This window comes from Xyrauchen texanus, chromosome 35, assembly GCF_025860055.1.
Source record: "Xyrauchen texanus isolate HMW12.3.18 chromosome 35, RBS_HiC_50CHRs, whole genome shotgun sequence".
Lineage (NCBI taxonomy): Eukaryota > Metazoa > Chordata > Actinopteri > Cypriniformes > Catostomidae > Xyrauchen > Xyrauchen texanus.
In genome coordinates, this window is record NC_068310.1 from 7,968,447 (window position 1) to 7,990,129 (window position 21,683).

General features: G+C 38.8%; 1 protein-coding gene across 1 annotated transcript; it reads left to right on the plus strand.

Annotated features, from left to right (window-relative positions):
- The first annotated feature begins 4,710 nt into the window (after nt 1-4,710).
- On the plus strand, nt 4,711-7,030 carry kcna10a (potassium voltage-gated channel, shaker-related subfamily, member 10a). Its single transcript, XM_052105716.1, has one exon. It carries the CDS (start codon nt 5,209-5,211, stop codon nt 6,925-6,927), a length of 1,719 nt encoding a protein of 572 aa, XP_051961676.1. The 5' UTR covers nt 4,711-5,208; the 3' UTR covers nt 6,928-7,030.
- The last annotated feature ends 14,653 nt before the right edge of the window (nt 7,031-21,683 follow it).

The following is a 21,683-nucleotide window of genomic DNA, read 5'->3' on the forward strand; positions in this document are numbered from 1 at the left end:
TTATAATCATGTCCAAAATTAGATAAACACATATAACAGGAAATTATATTGTTTGTTTTTCCTGTCATTTCTCAACTATTTATTTTCACCATATCTCTAATTGTGCATTTTGTTTGATAATAGTCTGTGTTGAAAATGACATTTTATTTAATTATTTTTTTAATATTATAATTTTTTGTACATTTTGAAACTGTTTTAACACATCATGTTGTATCTTTTGTACTGCCTTTAATATATGCTACTGAGTTACTGGAAATGAAATTAATTACTAAAAAAAGTTTTATTAAAGTATTTTTTTTACTGAAACCGAGTACCTGAATTATAGGAATGAAAATCTAATGAGAATCACTATTGAGAATAATCAGAATAAAAAATGCAAAAAAAAAGAAAATGCAAATATATAAATATATACAGTATATTATTATTAGTGATTTGTTACCTTGATTGTTTTGTTCACACATCAGTTGTCTCAGATTACATCTCAAACTGGCTCTTTACTGTTGGTACTGTTGTCCTTGGTAAACAAGCACACTTTAACTTTTGATAAAACTTTTTTTTAACTGTTAATTTAAATAATAATAATACTTTTTTAAAAATGGAACATGAAACATGGTTTATTTAATCCTATATTGAGATTATCATTAATGTCAATAGAAACACCCATATATCCTGAAATCCAGTTGTCATTGTTTTATGTCCTTTTGTGTGTTTGTGAGCAGGTACGGTGTGTTTCTTTAAACAAATGTTTCTGTGAGTGTAAGAGAGAGTTCACGTTTGTGTGTGTATCCCAGCTCTTGTTTCCTACCAGCATAAGGTTACTCAATGTCGGCTTTAATAGATTAAGCCATTCTGAACCCAAATGTAGAACAAGCAGCAGACAACAGCTCAACAGGAGACCCCTCTCTCACGAGAGGTAGGTCTGTGTCGGTGTGTGTGTGCGTGTGTGTTCAGAGTGGTAGTTAATTACGTATTAGGCAACATCAGTTCAGACATCCTGTTGTCTTTTAGTGTGTATGTGTGCTGATGGCGGAAGGTAACTAAATATTAATTGACATTCTGTTCAAATTTTTTTTTCTATGTGTGTAAATGAAAGTGCTGCTCTTAGTATGCTCTATACGCTCTGAAGAATGTGTACTCTGTTGGTTAATTAGATATTGTGTAGCCTCAATGCATTTGCCAATTAAGAAAATGTCTGAATCAGAAAGAGAAAATGGCTTGACATTTTAAAATAGAATAGAATATGATCTTTTATAATATTTTTATCAATAATACTTAAGAGCTAAATGGAACTAAATGACCGTAATTACTTGTATTTATGGAATAGGATAGACTAGACTAGACTAGACTAGATTAGAATAGAATACTCTAATTTTCAAAGTATGGATCCAAACTTTTTGATTCAGAAAACAGAACAACCTCAGTTGTGTGTCTTGAGAATAGAATAGAATAGAATAGAATATGCTGTTACTCTGAATATAAGTCAGATTCCTGCAAATGTTGCAACAGATCTGAACAACCTCAAGATATATATATATATATATATATATATATATATATATATATATATATATATATATATATATATATATATAAAAAACAGAAAATAATTGAATATATGGATACTTTGATTTTAAAGTGTGATTCTTTTAAATGTGTTATAATTGTTTGTGGAGTGGTGGTGGCATAGTGGGCTAAAGCACATAACTGTTAATCAGAAGGTCGCTGGTTCGATCCCCACAGCCACCTCCATTGTGTTCTTGAGCAAGGCACTTAACTCCAGGTTGCTCCGGGGGGATTGTCCCTGTAATATGTGCACTGTAAGTCGCTTTGGATAAAAGCATCTGCCAAATGCATAAATGTAAATGTAAATGTTAAGTGTCTTTACAGAATAGAACAAAAAACTTTAATAGAGCAGAATACAATATTCTGATATTTTGATTAAAAGTTAGATTCCTGACAATGTGTTAACAGCTGAACAGAACAACCTCAGTTACCTGTATTTAAAGAATATAATATATAATAGATTAGAATAGAATAGAACGGAATAGAATGATACTCTGATTTTCAAAATGTGATACATTTAAATGTGTTTTAACAGCTGAATGAAATGGAACAACCAGATATGTCTTTATAGAATAGAATATTCTGTTATCTTGATTATTTATATTATTTCAAATGTTTCAGCAAATTAACTTACTTGCATTTTTCCAGAATCGAATAGAACAGAACAGACACTACCAGGTTCAGTGGAATTTACTTAAATTACTTCTAAAAAATTGTTGTTAAATGAATAATTTACTCAATTAAAATTGCTGATTGACAAAACTTGATTTAAAAACTCTGACAGCAGAACATCAGTTTGCCTTTTTGTGAGGTTGACAGAGTCTGAAAATCTCAAATTATAAGTGAGATTCCTGTAAATGTATTTTAACATGACGTAACAATTCAAATGACTTATCTTAATAGTAAAGTGTTTTTTCTCTACTTGTAGTTTTTCAAATATGTTTTCCCCTGTTGTCTCTTCCCCTAGTGTGGTTTTTCTTCTGTTGCTTAATGGCAGTCTCTCTCTCTCTCTCTCTCTCTCTCTCTCTCTCTCTCTCTCTTACACACACACACACACACACACACACAATTACTCCGTGACGCACATGTTCTCTGTTTTCTTGTCTGTGGCAGCTGAGCAGGGTGACTCATTATTGGCGTCTTTAATTAAACATCTGCCCATGCCTCTCCTCCACCCTGCTATGTGAGATTTGACCTTTTTATATTTACACATTTGTCCTAACACATACAGAGGTAAAAACTGAAATTACAATTCTGTTATCATCACTCACCATCGTGTTGTGCTGATCACATATGACTTTCTTTTCTTTTTTCTTTCTTTTTTTTCGTAGAACACAAATGTTTGACAGAATTAACCATAACCATAACCACCATTCATTTTAACTGTATGAACAGACAACCACTAGCAGGCACCACTAATAATTATTTTTGTGTTGCTAGTTTGCTGTTTCTGCTTTTAATTGAAACGTTGAAGATTATAAGGTTGGACAAAGAAAAGCCAAAATAAAGTGTTGGTTAACCTGTTCTAAAACTAGAGATTAGCGTTACTTTTTTGGTTCTGAATAGGTCCTGCTAATAATTACATGTAGTACTGCTTGGCCGATGGCACTGCAACACTTCCTTTGAGACCCAGTGCAGTTCAATGGAATATTAAGTGAATTAGATGAGGGGGGTTTGTTTTTCTTACAGTATTGGTCTTTACTAGGCCAACCGTTTGTCTTTCTCTGTCTGCTTCCGACCCCCTGCTACTACCCCCTTTCATCTTTTTCAGCTGCTCTCTTATTCTCCTACTCTGCCTCACAGGCCAGGACATCGGTGTCAAGTGTTTGACAGGTGTTGCTCTTTACCTGAGGTGATGTCTGGCCGACTGTTGAATCAGAGGTGTGTCAGCATAAATACAGGAACAGTCTGTCACATAACAGCATGAAATGCATCCACAGGAATGCGAAGAAGTGTCATAACCTGTTTGTTCGTGCATAAATACTGTGTTAAAATCAATATTTGTGTGTTTATGGTCATGGGTAAAGCTCATTCCTTAAATCAAATGAAATAAATTAAGAAATTTAATTTTGCAAAAAGATAAAAAAAAGTATTGTCATGACATTTAAGTACGTTTCCCCCAAAATCATGCATTACTGAAACACATCTGGATGTTTTCCTTTTGCGTTTTTGGAACTCTTATTATGCTCGATGGTGATTCTTAATACATTTTCATTTCTGTGAAAGTTTAAGTTTTTAGCAAAACGTATTTCTGTAATGCATTTTTTGTTTTGTAATTAGTATGTAGTACTAATACAGTAAAAATAAATTCTGTAATACAAATATTTTTGTGGTATTGAATATAGATTAAAAGCAGCAATACTGCCAAATATAAATAATGTACAATGTATTTATTTCATATCACAGTTATGAGAATACAATTTTGTGTACCACGTTGATGAGGGAATGTCCTGAACTGTCATGAAAATAATGCCTCAATGCATAAACTCTTAAAAATAGACTTAATTTTCTTTAAAGGAATAGTTCACCCAAAAATGAAAATTCTCATAATTTACTTACCTTCATTCCATCCCAGATGTGTATGACTTTCTTTCTTCTGTGGAAAACAAATTAAGATCTTTTATAGAATATTTAAGCTCTGTAGCTGCAATGCAACTGAATGGTGGCCAGAACTTTGAAGCTACAAAAAAGCACAAACAGGGAGCATAAAAGTTATCCATAAGCAGTTAAATGCATGTCTTTAGAAGCAATATGATGAGAGATGAGAAACAGATCAATATTTAAGTCCTTTTTTAATATAAATCTCCACCTATTACCAGCCCGACCAGTAGGTGGAAGCAGAAGTGGACTTAAATATCAATCTACTTCTCACCCACACCTATCCAATCAAAACACTGAAGTCTTAGGGATTACTTTTATACTGCCTTTATGCCCATTTTGGACCTTCTGTCTTCTGGTCACCAGCCACTTGCATTGTGTGGACCAACAGAGCGGAGATATCCTTTTAAAAATCTTTGTTTGTGTTCTGCTGAAAAAAGAAAGTCATACACATCAGGGATGGATCATTTTAAATAAAATATAATTTATTTGATTGTGGAATTAAATATGAGCCAGACATCTTGTCAGATTTCATGAAATTCAACTGCATTAGGTAATAATGATAATGACCATAAACAAGAGCAAAACACATCAGTCCATAAGAGGACATTCAATGCTTAGTCCTTTCTTGAAGGACTGTCACAGACTTTTTAACATCACTTCCACATTTGCTTTGCAAAACCAGTTCACAGCAAAAACAAAAATAACCCTGCAGTGACTGACATTTCTGGATGTGCTGTGATGCTGACATCTCCAAAAATATGTCTTCTCACCTTTACCAACTGCTTTCCACAGCTTTCCATCGAGAACAGTAACCAAGAAGCTATGTGCCTCCCAGTCATCATTTACTACTTTAACTATACACACTCTTAGAAGGCAAGCATGTTTTAACTCATCTTCTTTGTTTTGCAGGTCCCATCACATGTATTCACCTTCGATGTCCTGACTTCTTACTCAAAATCAGTGGTGAATAATATTTCAACTGTTTAACCAGTGTTTTTGTTCTGGTGGAGACACAGTTGTTGGTGGTGTGATATCTGGGGCTACATGACTGTTCAAGATGGAAGGACAGAGGTGGTGCTAGTTGACTTTGAGAGAATGGAGAACGTTGACAACAGCATGGACAACTTCAATGATCCAGATTATCCCAATGAGATGACTGTTTTGATGGTAGACATACCAGACTGTGGGCCTGGCAACACTTATACTACAGAAGTGTTGTCATATAAAGAGAAGATCCCACAGAATCTAGAGGTACAGCAATCACCCGTCTTGCCTCCACAAGCCAGGAGAGGTCGTGCTAGTTGTGCTAGTATCCTTTCCAACTGGAAACTACTTGTGAACATTGAAGGGACACAAAGCGACACTATCTTCAGTAAACTCGCTAAAGAATGCTACGAGGACTTGTTTGTTGATAAGCGAGGTCTCGATGATGGGGAACAGAAGGTCATCATTAACATTGCTGGTCTTAAGTTTGAAACACACTTGAAGACCCTCAACCAGTTCCCTGATACTTTACTGGGAGACCCGATGAAAAGAATGGACTATTTTGACCCAATGAGAAATGAGTATTTCTTTGATCGCAATCGTCCAAGCTTTGATGGGATCTTGTACTACTATCAGTCAGGAGGCAAGATCCGTCGACCTGCAAATGTACCTATAGATATCTTCACAGATGAGATCATCTTCTACGAGCTAGGACAGGAAGCCATGGAACAGTTCCGCGAGGAGGAAGGCTTCATCAAAGATGTTGAGATCCCTTTGCCTTCCAGTGAGTTCTACAGACAGTTCTGGCTGCTTTTTGAATACCCAGAGAGCTCCAATGCAGCCCGAGGAGTTGCTCTTGTTTCCATCTTTGTTATTGTTATCTCCATCATCATATTCTGCATGGAGACTCTCCCTGAATTCCATGAGGACCTCGAGATTTTCCCAACCATGGGTCTTTTCTTGAACCAGACCCAGGGTAAGAGCTTTCCCGTAGGTTCTTCACCAAGCACCACTCCCAAAACTATTTCCAGCACCTTCTCCGACCCCTTCTTCATCATTGAGACCACTTGCATCATCTGGTTCTTTTTTGAGCTGAGTGTGCGTTTCCTGGTCTGCCCCAGCAAACAGGAATTCTTCAACAACATCATGAACATGATTGACATTGTGTCCATTATTCCCTATTTTGTCACATTGATAACTGAAATAGTGACCTCCACCAATAAGTCCAATACAGGGCAGAATATGTCCCTGGCTATCCTAAGAATCATCCGACTGGTGCGAGTCTTTAGGATCTTCAAGCTATCAAGGCACTCCAAAGGGTTGCAGATCCTGGGCCAAACGCTAAATGCCAGCATGAGGGAACTTGGGCTGCTCATCTTCTTTCTCTTTATTGGGGTCATTCTGTTCAGCAGCGCCATCTATTTCGCTGAGGTGGATGATACCAACACTCAGTTTGTTAGTATTCCTGATGGATTCTGGTGGGCTGTTGTTACCATGACTACAGTGGGTTACGGAGACATGTGTCCCATAACATTAGGTGGTAAGATTGTTGGCATTCTATGTGCCATTGCTGGAGTGTTGACAATTGCCCTGCCAGTGCCTGTAATAGTCTCAAATTTCAACTACTTCTACCACAGAGAGACTGAGCAGGAGGAAAAGCAGCCTATAGCTGAAGTTACAGATCAAACTGTAAAGTCAGGGAACGCTACAAAACATAGAAGTATTTCCTCTCTGAACAAAGCAAATGGGAACTGGCAGACAGACAAATCAAAGTGTTAAAACATGAACATATATATCGAAACTAACAGTGTGAATCTCATGAAAACGTGTTGTGATCATATTTCATTCCTAAAAATAAATATTTTCTAAAGAAAATGAAGCCTGTTTCTAAGACCATTTTCCCCACATATTATCATTACCGTAATGCATGTGGATGCTTAAAGAGTTTTATTTTTTTCATTCACATAGGTATTTCTCATTAGAATCTAATAAGTGTAGCACTGTATGTGTTTACACACACACACACACACACAATTACAGTATATATACTTAATACATATTATTTTTTGAGAAAACTTCAAAACTCAAAATCATAAAAAAGATTTATAGTAATGAAAATAAGTTTTTATTTTCTTTTTCATTATGGTAATGAGAAAGGTGGGGTGTGCTTAATTGTTACTTTTACTCTTGAAATGTATATGCTGATACTATTAATGGGCTAAAAATAGGTTTTATTTTCTTTAAACAAAATTGTATTTATTTATTTTTTCTGTGATTTTGGATTTACTGTAAATATAACCCGTGTAAGTTCTTGGCACATTTATAAGATTCACTATTTCATTTTTAGTGCTTTTATTATTAGCTAGATTTTTTTAATTATTGGCAACATATATTTTTTATAAAAAGGTATCCCACTCTTAATTATATGAATGAGATAACCATTTCACTGAAAGCGTAAGTAACATCTATTTTGTTTTTTGTAGATTTTCAACTTTGTTGCATAATCCCATTATTAAATAATAATAAAAACCCAAACCATTTTATAATCTCATAAACCTACCACATCCGGAGTCTACTATCTGTAAATAAAAATTACAGAAAGACATAATCACCCTGAAATTAAATGTCTAATTTTGATAACTGCACTATAGTTCCTCTCATCATGTGGCTTGATATTTTCAACAGTAAATATTGGGTAACCAGATGCCTTTAATGTTTATTTCCAACAGCAATGTCACAGTGAATTGTATTATGGATGTGTTTGCATATGCAATTTCAAATTAAGAAGTTTATTTCTTAATTTTAATAATTTTGCAATTGAAATGACAACCATTATTGTTTATATTTGTAACCCGCCTAAAAAGGGGTTAACCAGTAAATTGTATTTAATTATTATCATTATTTACCCATACAGGTGAAACTCGAAAAATTAGAATATCGTGCAAAAGTTCATTAATTTCAGTAATTCAACTTAAAAGGTGAAACTAATAAATTATATAGACTCATTACAAGCAAAGTAAGATATTTCAAGCCTTTATTTGATATAAGTTTGATGATTATGGCTTACAGCTTATGAAAACCCCAAATTCAGAATCTCAGAAAATTAGAATATTACATGAAATCAATAAAAAAAAAGGATTTTAAATACAGAAATGGCGGCCCTCTGAAAAGTATAATCATGCATATGTACTCAGTACTTGGTTTGGGCCCCTTTTGCATTAATTACTGCCTCAATGCGGCGTGGCATGGATGCTATCAGCCTGTGGCACTGCTGAGGTGTTATGGAAGACCAAGATGCTTCAATAGCGGCCTTCAGCTCTTCTGCATTGTTTGGTCTCATGTCTCTCATCTTTCTCTTGGCAATGCCCCATAGATTCTCTATGGGGTTCAGGTCAGGCGAGTTTGCTGGCCAATCAAGCACAGTAATACCATGGTCATTGAACCAGGTTTTGGTACTTTTGGCAGTGTGGGCAGGTGCCAAGTCCTGCTGGAAAATGAAGTCAGCATCTCCATAAAGCTTGTCTGCTGAAGGAAGCATGAAGTGCTCTAAATTGTCCCGGTAGATGGCTGCGTTGACTCTGGACTTAATAAAGCACAGTGGACCAACACCAGCTGATGACATGGCTCCCCAAACCAACACAGACTGTGGAAACTTCACACTGGACTTCAAGCATCTTGGATTGTGTGCCTCTCCATTCTTCCTCCAGACTCTGGGACCTTGGTTTCCAAATGAGATGCAAAATTTGCTCTCATCAGAAAAGAGGACTTTGGACCACTGAGCAACAGACCAGTTCTTTTTTTCTTTAGCCCAGGTAAGACGTTTGACATTTGAAGCCCATGTCCAGGACCCGTCTGTGTGTGGTGGCTCTTGATGCAGTAACTCCAGCCTCAGTCCACTCCTTGTGAAGCTCCCCACACATTTGAATGGCCTTTTCCTGACAATCCTCTCCAGGCTACGGTCATCCCTGCTGCTTGTGCACCTTTTTCTTCCACACTTTTCCCTTCCACTTAACTTTCTATTAATGTGCTTTGATACAGCACTTTGAGAACATCCAACTTCTTTTGCAATTACCTTTTGAGGCTTTCCCTCCTTGTGGAGGGTGTCAATGATGGTTTTCTGCACAACTGTCAGGTCAACAGTCTTCCCCATGATTGTGAATTCAACTGAACCAGACTGAGAGACCATTTAAAGGCTCAGGAACCCTTTGCAGGTGTTTAGCTGATTAGAGTGTGACACTTTGAGCCTACAATACTGAACCTTTTCACAATATTCTAATTTTCTGAGATTCTGAATTTGGGGTTTTCATAAGCTGTAAGCCATAATCATCAAAATTATATCAAATAAAGGCTTGAAATATCTTACTTTGCTTGTAATGAGTCTATATAATATATTAGTTTCACCTTTTAAGTTGAATTACTGAAATTAATGAACTTTTGCACGATATTCTAATTTTTCGAGTTTCACCTGTATGTTACGTTATGAGAAATGTTTTTTGCGGGAAACCGGAAATAGTGCGCTAAAAATACTTCCGTTGAATAACGCTGTTCAAATCAGATGGAGCACTGCTTCGGGTTCTCCCACGAGTTGGAAAGAAAACTGAAAAAAAAGTATGAAAACCTGTCTGTTTTGATGACAGTTAAATACGATTTAGTTCGTTATGTAAACGCTTGTATACTTTGTTTTAGAAGTTGGAGAGCCATCCAGAAAATCGCTTTTATCTGTCCTGGCTTCTCATACTGAAAATCCTCTCTTGGTAAGCTAATGTGTTCAATGATTTTGTATGGAAAAAAACCACGAGGTGGCTATGCTAGCTCCAAGGAGTGATTATTCAAATATTTCTGTCGTTTTGAAGGGATATAACATGATAAAATACATTTATTTCATGGTTTAAGGAGAAATGTAAACTAGTTGGCGTGCATTACAAAAATATGCTTTGTGATATTTTACCTTGTGATATATATGTGACTAAAGGTTAAGTTACATACAGGAGAATATAAAATATCATTTTAAGGTCATTAAAGTGGTTAAATAAGCAAATACTGTAATTTGGATAAATGGTTTTCAATTAAAAAACTGTATTTCAATCATTTTGATTCAAAATCTATAAAATCCTATGTAAAAAGGGATTAACAGCAGAGAGAAAAGGTTCATTAGTACAATGTGTTCCTGTGATTACATTTCATTGTAACGACATAAGGTTAAAATGGTATATTCTGACTATAATAGTTAAAATAGCTATTGGTTCTTCATGTGAACTATGTTATGATATTTTCGAACAGTAATATATTGTTGTACAACACTTCAAGAACTAGTTAATATCATAGATATTGGACTGAACCTGTTTTATATACAGGTCAGGTCTTTTTTTCATGAGGCGAGCAGAAGTTCCGGATGATCCAGTCTTCGAATCATACCAAGTGAACCATTGATCCATAGATGGCGAGCCTTCCCAATGAGCCGTGAACCCCCACCACAGCATTCCGAAGCCTGTGGTAGGATTGTGTCAGTCCACCAAACTGGCACCAACGAGATTGTTCCTTTCGACTATTTACCCTTGACTTTGACTATTCCCCTTTGACTAACTGACTCGAACTCTGGATTGAACTCTGGAATTCCTAAGGACGATTTCCAAGGAACATTTTCAAAAAAAGGACACTTTATTTTATTATATTTTACATTTATTTTGGGCCCATAGCTAGTGTGCACAAAATTGTTGTGAAGTGTTGAAATATTTTGTTGAACTAAAAGTTGAACCTAGGGTGTACATACTCTGAAGTGGGTTACACGGTAAAATTTGGCGAGCCAGCCAGGAGCTTTGAGTAAGTAATAACCAAGTATTTTTACGGAAGAAAAAAATAATAAAAAAAGTGTATCCTTAATGTGTAAATTTTCGTTTTCCAAAAATGGATGTGATTAAGAACGAAGGTATTAAGGTTCCCAATGCCGTCATTGTATCAGGTTTGACAAATACTGAGTTAGACGAAGAGATTTATGAAGATTTAGAACAACTTGGGTCTGTTAACAGAATTGTCAAGGTTTTAGACAAAACATCTGAGTTCTATGGTAAAGCCTTTGTAGAATATGCATCTGGTGCCACAGTGGAGACACTTGAGAGGGATTTACCTTTTGATAGAACCAGTGATACAGATGACAATGTTGTCTTCCACGTTGAAGCTTTATCCAGTTTATACTCAAGTGAAAAGGGTACTGATCTTACCAAAACATTTCTGTCTGACCTCCAAAATATTGCAAAACTAAGTGGAAAATCTTTTGAAAACCTGCTACATGACGAGTTAGCACGAATTACTGGATTACTGAAAGAGCGAGGTGAGTCTGGTAGACCTCAGGGTACAGTTGTGGCACCTGCTGAAACAGCCACAGATTCCGTCTTCCTTGATGTCACTCAGATGGAATCAGACAATGATGAGCAACGTTCTCTTGACCCCCTTAGCCCTCCTTTCAGACCTATGGCAAATGCTATGCCCATTCAATTGCCAGTATCTTCCTTCTTGCAAACTGCTGAACAACTTACTCCGCCTGAGGTGCAGCGTGTAGTGGTCGAACACATTGTCAAAAGTTCTGACCTCTCTTCGCAAATACACGCATCAGTAAAAGTTAGACCTTTTTCCGGCAAAATTCCTTGCTCAAACTTTGAAGTCGATTATGAGACCTGGAGGAACAGTATTGAATGTCACTTGGCTGATCCTACTGTTCCAGTGCACAGCTGGTAAGACGCATTGTTGATAGTTTGCTTCCCCCTGCTGCTTCGGTTGTCAAGTCGCTTGGTTACCAAGCAAATCCAAAAGCTTTCTACTTGACTCAGCTTATGCTACAGTGGAAGATGGGGACAAACTTTTTGCCCAGTTTTTAAATGTTAATCAGAACTCAGGCGAGAAACCTTCCAACTATCTTCAGAGATTGCAGACCCTTTTGAATAGAATCGTGAAAATGAAAACCATTCTGCTTCAAGATTCAGACAAGCACCTCTTGAAGCAGTTCTGTAGGGGCTGCTGGAACAATGTGCTGATTAATAACCTTCAACTTGAGCAATGCAAAAAGAATCCACCCACTTTTCCAGAGCTTTTACTCCTTTTAAGCACTGAGGAGGACAAACAAACTACGAAAGCGAACAGGATGAAGCAACATTTGGGATTTCAAAAACCAAAAGCTCAAGTTGCAGTGCAAGTGCATGAGGCATATATGGGAGACACATATGATTCGCCTCAGTCTTTCTCTTCAGAACCACCAGCTATGAAACGACTACAAAAACGAATTGTCGAACTGCAAGCTCAAATTGCTGCCCTATCGAGTCCTAAACAACAGACACCACCTACAAACAAACCTGAAAAGAAAAAGGAAAAGGAGAAACGACAAGAGAAACCTGTTAACAAAAAGACATCAACATCAAAACTTACTTCAGAAGCCACATCCACAACAGTTAGATCAAAGCCAAAACCATGGTACTGTTTCAGTTGTGGCGAGGGTGGGCATATTGCCACGAACTGTGATGATCCTCCCAACCCCACTTTAGTGTCTGCAAAAAGAACTCTGCTAAAGGAGAAACAACAAGCTTGGGAAAAAGACAATCCAATTTCCGATAAACATTTAAACTGAACAGTGTTTCTATTGAGGGACAAATGGAAACAAATCAACCTGGAAGTCCCATAAGTGAATCAAAAACCAAATGTAAAGTCAAGTTAAAAGAGCACAAAGTGACATAAACCAGAACCTTACCTAAAGGGCTAGTTGGTAGCCAGAGCACCGCTAACGTAAAAGTTAATGGACTTGAGTGCAATTCACTACTTGATACCGGGTCTCAGGTGACAACTATGTCGCTGTCGTTTTATAATCGTTACCTTTCAGATCAGACTATTCACCCAGTAGCTGACTTACTAGAGATTGAAGGGGCGAACGGTCAGTCAGTCAGTACACTCCAGTTTCCCAAAGAGTTCATTGTTAGTCAGCCTGAATTAGAGACACTTGCCCTCGTAGTGCCAGATGTTAGGTCCAACAGTCTCACCCCGTTGTTAATTGGAACTAACACACTCGATCCACTGTACGAACAGTTTTGTGATGATAATACATTTCGAAAGAGCACTTACTGTGGCTACCACCAAGTCTTGAGAACTTTACAAATTAGACACAAGCATAGTTTAAATGGCAGGCTAGGTCTCGTCAACTTGAGAAATAACGAGCCAAGTGTAATCTATGCTGGTGAAAAGATATTGACAAATATTGACAAAGTAAGCAATGAAAGATGTGTTTTACTTGAGCAACCTACCATGTCATCCTTACCTGGAGGAATTTTTTTGAATGCTGTCTGATTAATGTCCCAAGAGGCACCCCACACAAGATACCTGTAGTGGTAAGGAATGAAACTGATTGAAACATTTGTCTTCCTGTTAGGTGTATCATTGGAGAACTTAGTGCTGTTAAGGAGATTGTTCCAACTCAGAGCACCGCTAGTTGCAGTAGCCACCAGCAGCTCACTAGCCAAATAAACAAGCCGTCAAGTTCAAACCTAACCTTCGACTTTGGAGAATCACTTCCCGAGGAGTGGAAAGTTTGTATGACAAATAAGTTAAACACATTCTCAGACATTTTCTCTCATCACGATCTTGACTACGGACATGCAACAAAAGTGAAACATTCAATCAAACTCAAGGATGAGACACCTTTCAAGCAACGCCCACGTCCTATTCATCCTCAGGATTTTGACGCAGTGAGGCGTCACCTGCAGTCTCTCCTTGAAGCGGGGATCATTCGCGAATCACAGTCCCCTTTTGCATCTCCAATAGTCGTAGTCAAAAAGAAGAACGGTGATGTCAGATTATGTGTAGACTACCGGCGATTAAACATGCAGATGATCAAAGATGCGTATGCACTACCGAATCTTGAGGAATCCTTCTCAGCCCTGAACGGATCTCAGTGGTTCTCAGTAATGGACCTGAAAAGCAGGTTTTGGGTTTTGGGAGTGGAATCGTATGCCACAGGGGATCACAAATGCGCCCAGCACTTTCCAGTGTTTAATGGAAAAGTGCATGGGCGACATCAATTTGCAAGAGGTGCTCGTGTTCTTAGACGATATTATTGTCTTTTCCAAAACGCTAGAGGAGCACGAAACCCGTCTCACGAACGTCCTGTCCCGCTTGCGAGAGAACGGTTTAAAGTTATCTCCTGAGAAGTGCCGTTTCTTTCAAACTTCGGTTCGTTACTTAGGCCATATAGTATCACGCAATGGAGTTGAGACTGATCCTCAAAAGACAGAAGCACTTAAGACCTGGCCAAGACCTCAGACCTTAAAAGACCTTAGGTCATTTCTTGGGTTCTCCGGATACTATAGGAGGTTCATGGAGGGGTATTCTAAATTAGTGAAGCCCTTGAACAACCTCACAGCTGGCTACCCTCCCGTGCGTAAAGGTGCAAATATTTCCAATGTAGCCGCCCAGTACCATAATCCCAAAGAACCTTTCGGGGAAAGGTGGACTCAATCCTGCCAAGACGCTTTTGATCAGATCATTGAAAAGTTAACATCCGCGCCTGTCTTAAGGTATGCAAATCCAAGATTGCCTTATGTTGTTCATAGTGACGCGAGCACAACAGGACTGGGCGCAGCGTTATACCAAGAACAGGACGGCCAGACCCGCGTCATTGTGTATACGAGTCGGGGTCTCTCGCAGTGTGAAGCCCGCTATCCAGCCCACAAGCTGGAATTTTTAGCTTTAAAGTGGGCCATTACCGAAAAATTCCATGACTATTTATATGGTAACGTGTTCACAGTCATTACAGACAATAATCCCTTGCGGTACGTACTAACCAAAGCCAAACTAGATGCTACTAGTTATCGATGGTTAGCAGCCTTGTCTACGTTCACTTTCGACATCAAATATCGCGCCGGCAAGCAAAATCAGGACGCCGATGGCCTGTCAAGGAGACCACATGGTGAACTAATCAGTGACAGTGTATCTCAAGAAGAGAGTTAAAGAATACATGACTTTACCTCATACCATCTTGCACCTGTGAACGTTGTCCAAGCCACATGTCAACTCCACACTATTTTTCAAAATGACACTGAACTGTCTCCATGTTACATTGAGTCACTGGCCGTGCATCCAGATGCTATTCCCTCAGCATTTTCTGACGACGAAAATCTTAGTGGTCTTTCAACCATCCCTAAGTACAATGATGCTGAGATAGCTGAGTTGCAACGAGCTGATCCGGTAATCAGTGTAATCATACAGTCATGTGAGTCAGCAGAACCTGTCCCTGCTGGCAATAACTGTCCTGAACTCCAACTCATGCTCAAAGAAATGAGTCGATTTGAAATTAGAGACAGTCTGTTGTATCGGAAAAGACAGTGTGACAACAAAACCATCTACCAGCTTGTCTTACCCAAAACATTGAGAAATCCCATGCGCTACAGCTTACATGATGAAATGGGCCATTTAGGAGCCGAAAGAACTCTTGAGCTAACCAGATCTCGGTTTTATTGGCCAAAAATGTCTTTCGATGTTGAGTCCAAGATTAAAAGCTGTCCAAGGTGTGTTAAAAGGAAAAGCCAACCCGACAAAGCCGCACCATTAGTCAACATACAGGCAAGTCGGCCGATGGAACTGGTCTGCATGGACTTTTTGTCCATTGAACCCGACAGTCATAATTATAAGGACATTCTGGTCATAACTGACCACTATACTAAATATGCAACTGCTATTCCGACTCGAGACCAAAAAGCCCTAACGGTAGCCAAATGCCTTTGGGAACAGTTCTTTGTCCATTACGGGTTTCCTGAACGTCTTCACAGCGACCAAGGCCGTGACTTCGAGTCACAAGTCGTCAAAGAGTTGTGCGTTTTGATCGGTACTAAGAAAGTAAGAACGAGCCCCTACCATCCTCGGGGCAACCCCGTCGAGCGGTATAACCGCACGTTGCTTAGTATGTTGGGTACGCTCAAGGACAAAGAGAAAACTAGGTGGTGCGAGTATGTCCGACCCCTCACTCATGCATACAATTGCACAAGGAGTGACGTTACTGGGTTTTCGCCTTATGAGTTAATGTTCGGGGCGCCAACCTAGACTGCCCATAGACATTGCGTTCGGTTTACCAGTTAAGAACAGTCTGGGCATGTCGCACTCGCAGTATGTAAAAAACCTTAAGACATACTTGAAAGAAAGTTATCAGTTAGCATCCGCTAATGCAAAGAAAATCGCTGACAAAAACAAACGCAGATTTGACATGCGAGTAAGGGAGTCAACACTTGACACAGGCGATAGAGTTCTAGTGCGAAATCTCAGTTTTTGAGGCAAACATAAACTCGCCGATCGGTGGGAGTCCACTATTTATGTTGTACAAAAGAAAGCTGGAGATATGCCTGTGTATATAGTCTGTCCTGAGGATCAGGAAGGACCCTTGCGCACACTCCACCGCGATTTACTGCTCCCTTGCAGATTTCTATCTGAAGAGGATGAGAAAATGGCAAAGTCAAAGAAAGCCTCAAAACCCAAAACAAGGCAAATTTTCGGTTCACTAGAGGAAAATAACCTTGATTTTGACAGTGATGATGACTATATTCAGAGCTATTACCCCACAACAATCAGGACAACCACAAGGGTTATTCAACCAAACAATGTGAATTCCAACACAAATGTGTAAGGCGGGGTGCCAATGTGTTTGCATTCAAAGGCAAATAGCAAATGCTTCCTGAGGCACCACACCCCACTGAGCGAAGACTGAAAAATCACACCTCATTGTTGCCCTTCCACATCTGTCCCATTCTCTCCCCTCTCCTCCTCCTCATCCATTCCCTTTAAGCCCAGAATCACCCCAAACTCACCTAAGATCTGTATGTACCATATCTGATGTATACAAATAATGTAACTTTTGTAACATGTTTGGTATCATTTAAAATGTCTCGGTGCGTCTGGTATAGTGTTTTGTCCCCAGCTTTATAAAACTTAATGACAACAAAGTTATAAGGTCTATGCCAAATACTGAATAATTCTGGAGGCCTATACCCCTCCTTGAAGGTTTAACACCAGGAAGCCAAGAACCCTTTCACCCCCAAATTCTCATTGAACAAAGGATAATACCATTTGGTACACAATGTGTATTCTGTCTGGATATTTAAGGAAGGCTGGCCCAGAGCTCAAGGTTCTCTGTAGTCAGATGATCCCACACCTCAATGTGTGTAACTGTAATAATAGGAATCTGCATTCAGATTTCCCATGCTTTGCAATTACATGTACTTTTCTCAACTGCCAGGTATGTTCTTTGACTTGTTTCTTTAACTTGTGTTTTAAATCCTACCTGGCAAATAAATTGTTACTTTTTGATTTATTCTGTATTCCTCTGAAATCATTTATATCAATACTGGGTCTTTAAAATAGGAGAAACCGCTCTGGAGGAACCGAGCAGGAGAATCCCATTTTAAGAATCATTTCTATCATAACTGAAGCTTTAATGTAGGAGGAAGCCACTTAAAGACTATCAGTTTGAATCTCATTAGAAACTGATCAAAAGGTAAATGAATAGAAGAGGATTCAGGGTAATCAATAACTTAAATGATTAAAATAAAAGAATAATCAGAAAGAATTTAGAGCTTTAATCTAAATCAGAGGTCAACTTAAAATTGGAGTCAGATAAAATTAATAACGGGATGAATGTGTAAAGTGCAAATTATTAACAATAATTGCTTTACTTCAGTGCTCAGAAAAGACAGAACAACGCAGAGACCTTCAAGGGGCAAATCTATGTATTTTTAGCAGTTTTGCCTGCCTTTTAACAAATGCTACTCAGGAGAATCTCCCCACTGTTGAGGAATCTGAAAACTTACATATGGACTTACCTTCCGGGGACTTGGATCAACCTGTGGAAAAACGGAGGACAAATCAAAATGGAAACTTAGCGGAAGTGACACAAAATGAACTGAAACCTGAAAATGAACAAGAGAGTGGACTTACCGAAATGGAACATGACCCACTGGACAATTACTCTCAAAACAAAACTCATGAGGAAGTCGAACAGTCTAAAGACATTGACCAGAGACAATCTACTGAAAAGGACAATGCTGAACAAGATGCTAGTTCTCTTGAGTTAGCAGATCATGATGCTCCAAACAATCAGACTGCTGACCAAATACGCAGATCTGAACGGTTGAGAAAGCCACCTGCTATGTTTACTTATCCACAGCTTGGTAAACCTTTGATTTCATTTGCACAAACTATACTAGACGGGTTTAACAAAGTTTTGGTTGAAACATTTGAAGGCGCTCCTGTCCTAGTACGAACATGAAGGGACTCATGTTAATTTAGAGGAGGAGGATGTAACCCGCCTAAAAAGGGGTTAACCAGTAAATTGTATTTAATTATTATCATTATTTACCCATGTTACGTTATGAGAAATGGGGGTTTTATTTTGAAAAATAAATTTAATTTTGCGGGAAACCGGAAGTAGCGCGCTAAAAATACTTCTGTTGAATAACGCTGTTCAAATCAGATGGAGTGCTGCTTCGGGTTCTCCCACGAGTTGGAAAGAAAACTGAAAAAAAAGTATGAAAACCTGTCTGTTTTGATGACAGTTAAATATGATTTAGTTCTTTATGTAAACGCTTGTATACTTTGTTTTAGAAGTTGGAGAGCCATCCAGAAAATCGCTTTTATCTGTCCTGGCTTCTCATACTGAAAATCCTCTCTTGGTAAGCTAATGTGTTCAATGATTTTGTATGGAAAAAAACCACGAGGTGGCTATGCTAGCTCCAAGGAGTTATTATTCAAATATTTCTGTTGTATTGAAGGGATATAACATGATAAAATACATTTATTTCATGGTTTAAAGAGAAATGTAAACTAGTTGGCGTGCATTACAAAAATATGCTTTTGTGATATTTTACCTTGTGATATATATGTGACTAAAGGTTAAGTTACATACAGGAGAATATAAAATATCATTTTAAGGTCATTAAAGTGGTTAAATAAGCAAATACTGTAATTTGGATAAATGGTTTTCAATTAAAAAACTGTATTTCAATCATTTTGATTCAAAATCTATAAAATCCTATGTAAAAAGGGATTAACAGCCGAGAAAAGGTTCATTAGTACAATGTGTTCCTGTGATTACATTTCATTGTAACGACATAAGGTTAAAATGGTATATTCGGACTATACAATTTAAAATAGCTATTGGTTCTTCATGTGAACTATGTTATGATATTTTCGAACAGTAATATATTGTTGTACAACACTTCAAGAACTAGTTAATATCATAGATATTGGACTGAACCTGTTTTATATACAGGTCAGGTCTTTTTTTCATGAGGCGAGCAGAAGTTCCGGATGATCCAGTCTTCGAATCATACCAAGTGAACCATTGATCCATAGATGGCGAGCCTTCCCAATGAGCCGTGAACCCCCACCACAGCATTCCGGAAGCCTGTGGTAGGATTGTGTCAGTCCACCAAACTGGCACCAACAAGATTGTTCCTTTCGACTATTTACCCTTGACTTTGACTATTCCCCTTTGACTAACTGACTCGAACTCTGGATTGAACTCTGGAATTCCTAAGGACGATTTCCAAGGAACATTTTCAAAAAAGGACACTTTATTATATTTTACATTTATTTTATGCCCATATCTAGTGTGCACAAAATTGTTGTGAAGTGTTGAAATATTTTGTTGAACTAAAAATTTACACATTTCAAACGTTACCTTGGTGTTGCTTGGTTATTACTGTACTTATCAGCTCCTAGGAACCTAGGGTGTACATACTCTGAAGTGGGTTACATATTGTTACAGGGATTGTTAAGGCACCTTAAATGAAGCTCAGTCAATGAAAGGGAGACATGTATTTACAGTTTTCCACCAGCAGTCCTAAATGTCAATGATAATCATTTTTATGAGCATAACAGTGCCTTTTACTTACAGTAAATTGATTAATTAAAGTTATTTTTCAGGCATTCTGCAATACAGGTTTTATATTGAGTAGAATTATTTCTTTCCTTTTGTTAATGTAAAATGTTGTCTAGAGTGGTAAACTATAGCTATAGAGCTTCAGACCTACAGACCTCTCACTTTCTCAGATGCTTTTTCAACAGTTGCCTCAACAAATTTTAGACTACATTTACATAACATAATGAAATAATCATAAGAAAAAAATTAGGGGAGTGAATGAGGGAGCAATGATTGAGCCAAAGCCTTATTGTATTATACAAGTTAGTTTGCACTTTTGAAGAATGATAATAATATCGGGAACTCAATAAGCTGCTCCCCATGATAAACATACTGGATATAAAGTATATAAGCATATATTTTCATTGTGTTTTTTTATGTTAAAAACGTCTAGGTTACGGATGTAACCTCTGTTCCCTGATGGAGGGAACGAGACGTTGTGTCGAAGAAGCGACACTAGGGGTCTCTCTTGAGAGCCTTTTTCATCTCTGATCTATGAGAAAAGGCCAATGAGAAATTGGCAGACAGAATTTGCATGTCCTGCCCCATGGACATACGGGTATAAAGGGAGGGAAATACATCTGTTTCATTCAGGATTTTTCTGAGGAGCCGACAATGAGGTTGGACCGCAACAGTGGCTTGGTTCAGCGACGTGGCCGGGAGGACGTTGTGTCGAATAAGCGACACTAGGGGTCCAATTTAAATCACACCATGCGCTTAGCATGCTAACCCCATGCTAACGTGTACTGCTGACAAAGGAGCGGGCAGGTATTTTATGTGCCAAAGTGACCGGCTGTGTCAGGCTGCACGTACCCTTCCCCAACGCCCCATAAAATCGTCAAAGCCTTCTGGTCCTTTACCCCCCCACAGGGGGGAACAAGGTGACGTGCCAAGCATGGGCGCAGGCCATGCAAGCCACGCCTTTTCTCTCTCTATGTTTCTCACTTGCTCTTTTCCCAGTTGGCCTGAAGCCCTAAACGGCTGAGGTGCCTGAGCACCTGGTCCCTGTGGGTGCATAGTAACTCTTGGGAGTGGGCCAGAATGAGCCAGTCATCGAGGTAGTTGAGAATGCGGATGCCTGCTTCTCGAAGCTGGGCAAGGGCTGCCTCTACGACCTTCGTGAAGACGCATATTGCTCTTTTATTGAGAATGTGGGTACCGCAGCCCGAAGGGGGTGCAGAAAAGTAAGTAAACTTAACTGAAAGGGGACGGAGGGGGACGGAGTGGGGACGGAGTGGTCTGCTTACCAGCTCCAGAGCAAACATCTTGGTCCCTGGGTCGTCCGTCAGGAACGCTTAGGAGCCTTCCGGGTCCTTGAAGGGGTTTGTGAGACAGGGGGCGTGTGCCTCCTGCGGGGTAATCGATGCTGGGGCTGAGGGCTGGGCCCGGATTGAGGTGGAGCTATGTGTTTCCTGCGAACCAGGTGGAGGTGCGGATCGCATGATGTGAGATTTGGCCTACGTCTGCTTTTTCACCGCTGTGAACTGCTGGGCAAAGTCCTCTACGGTGTCACCGAAAAGGCCAAACTGGGAGACAGGTGCGTCAAGGATGCGTGTTTTATCCACTTTGCGCATCTCGACCATGTTCAGCCACA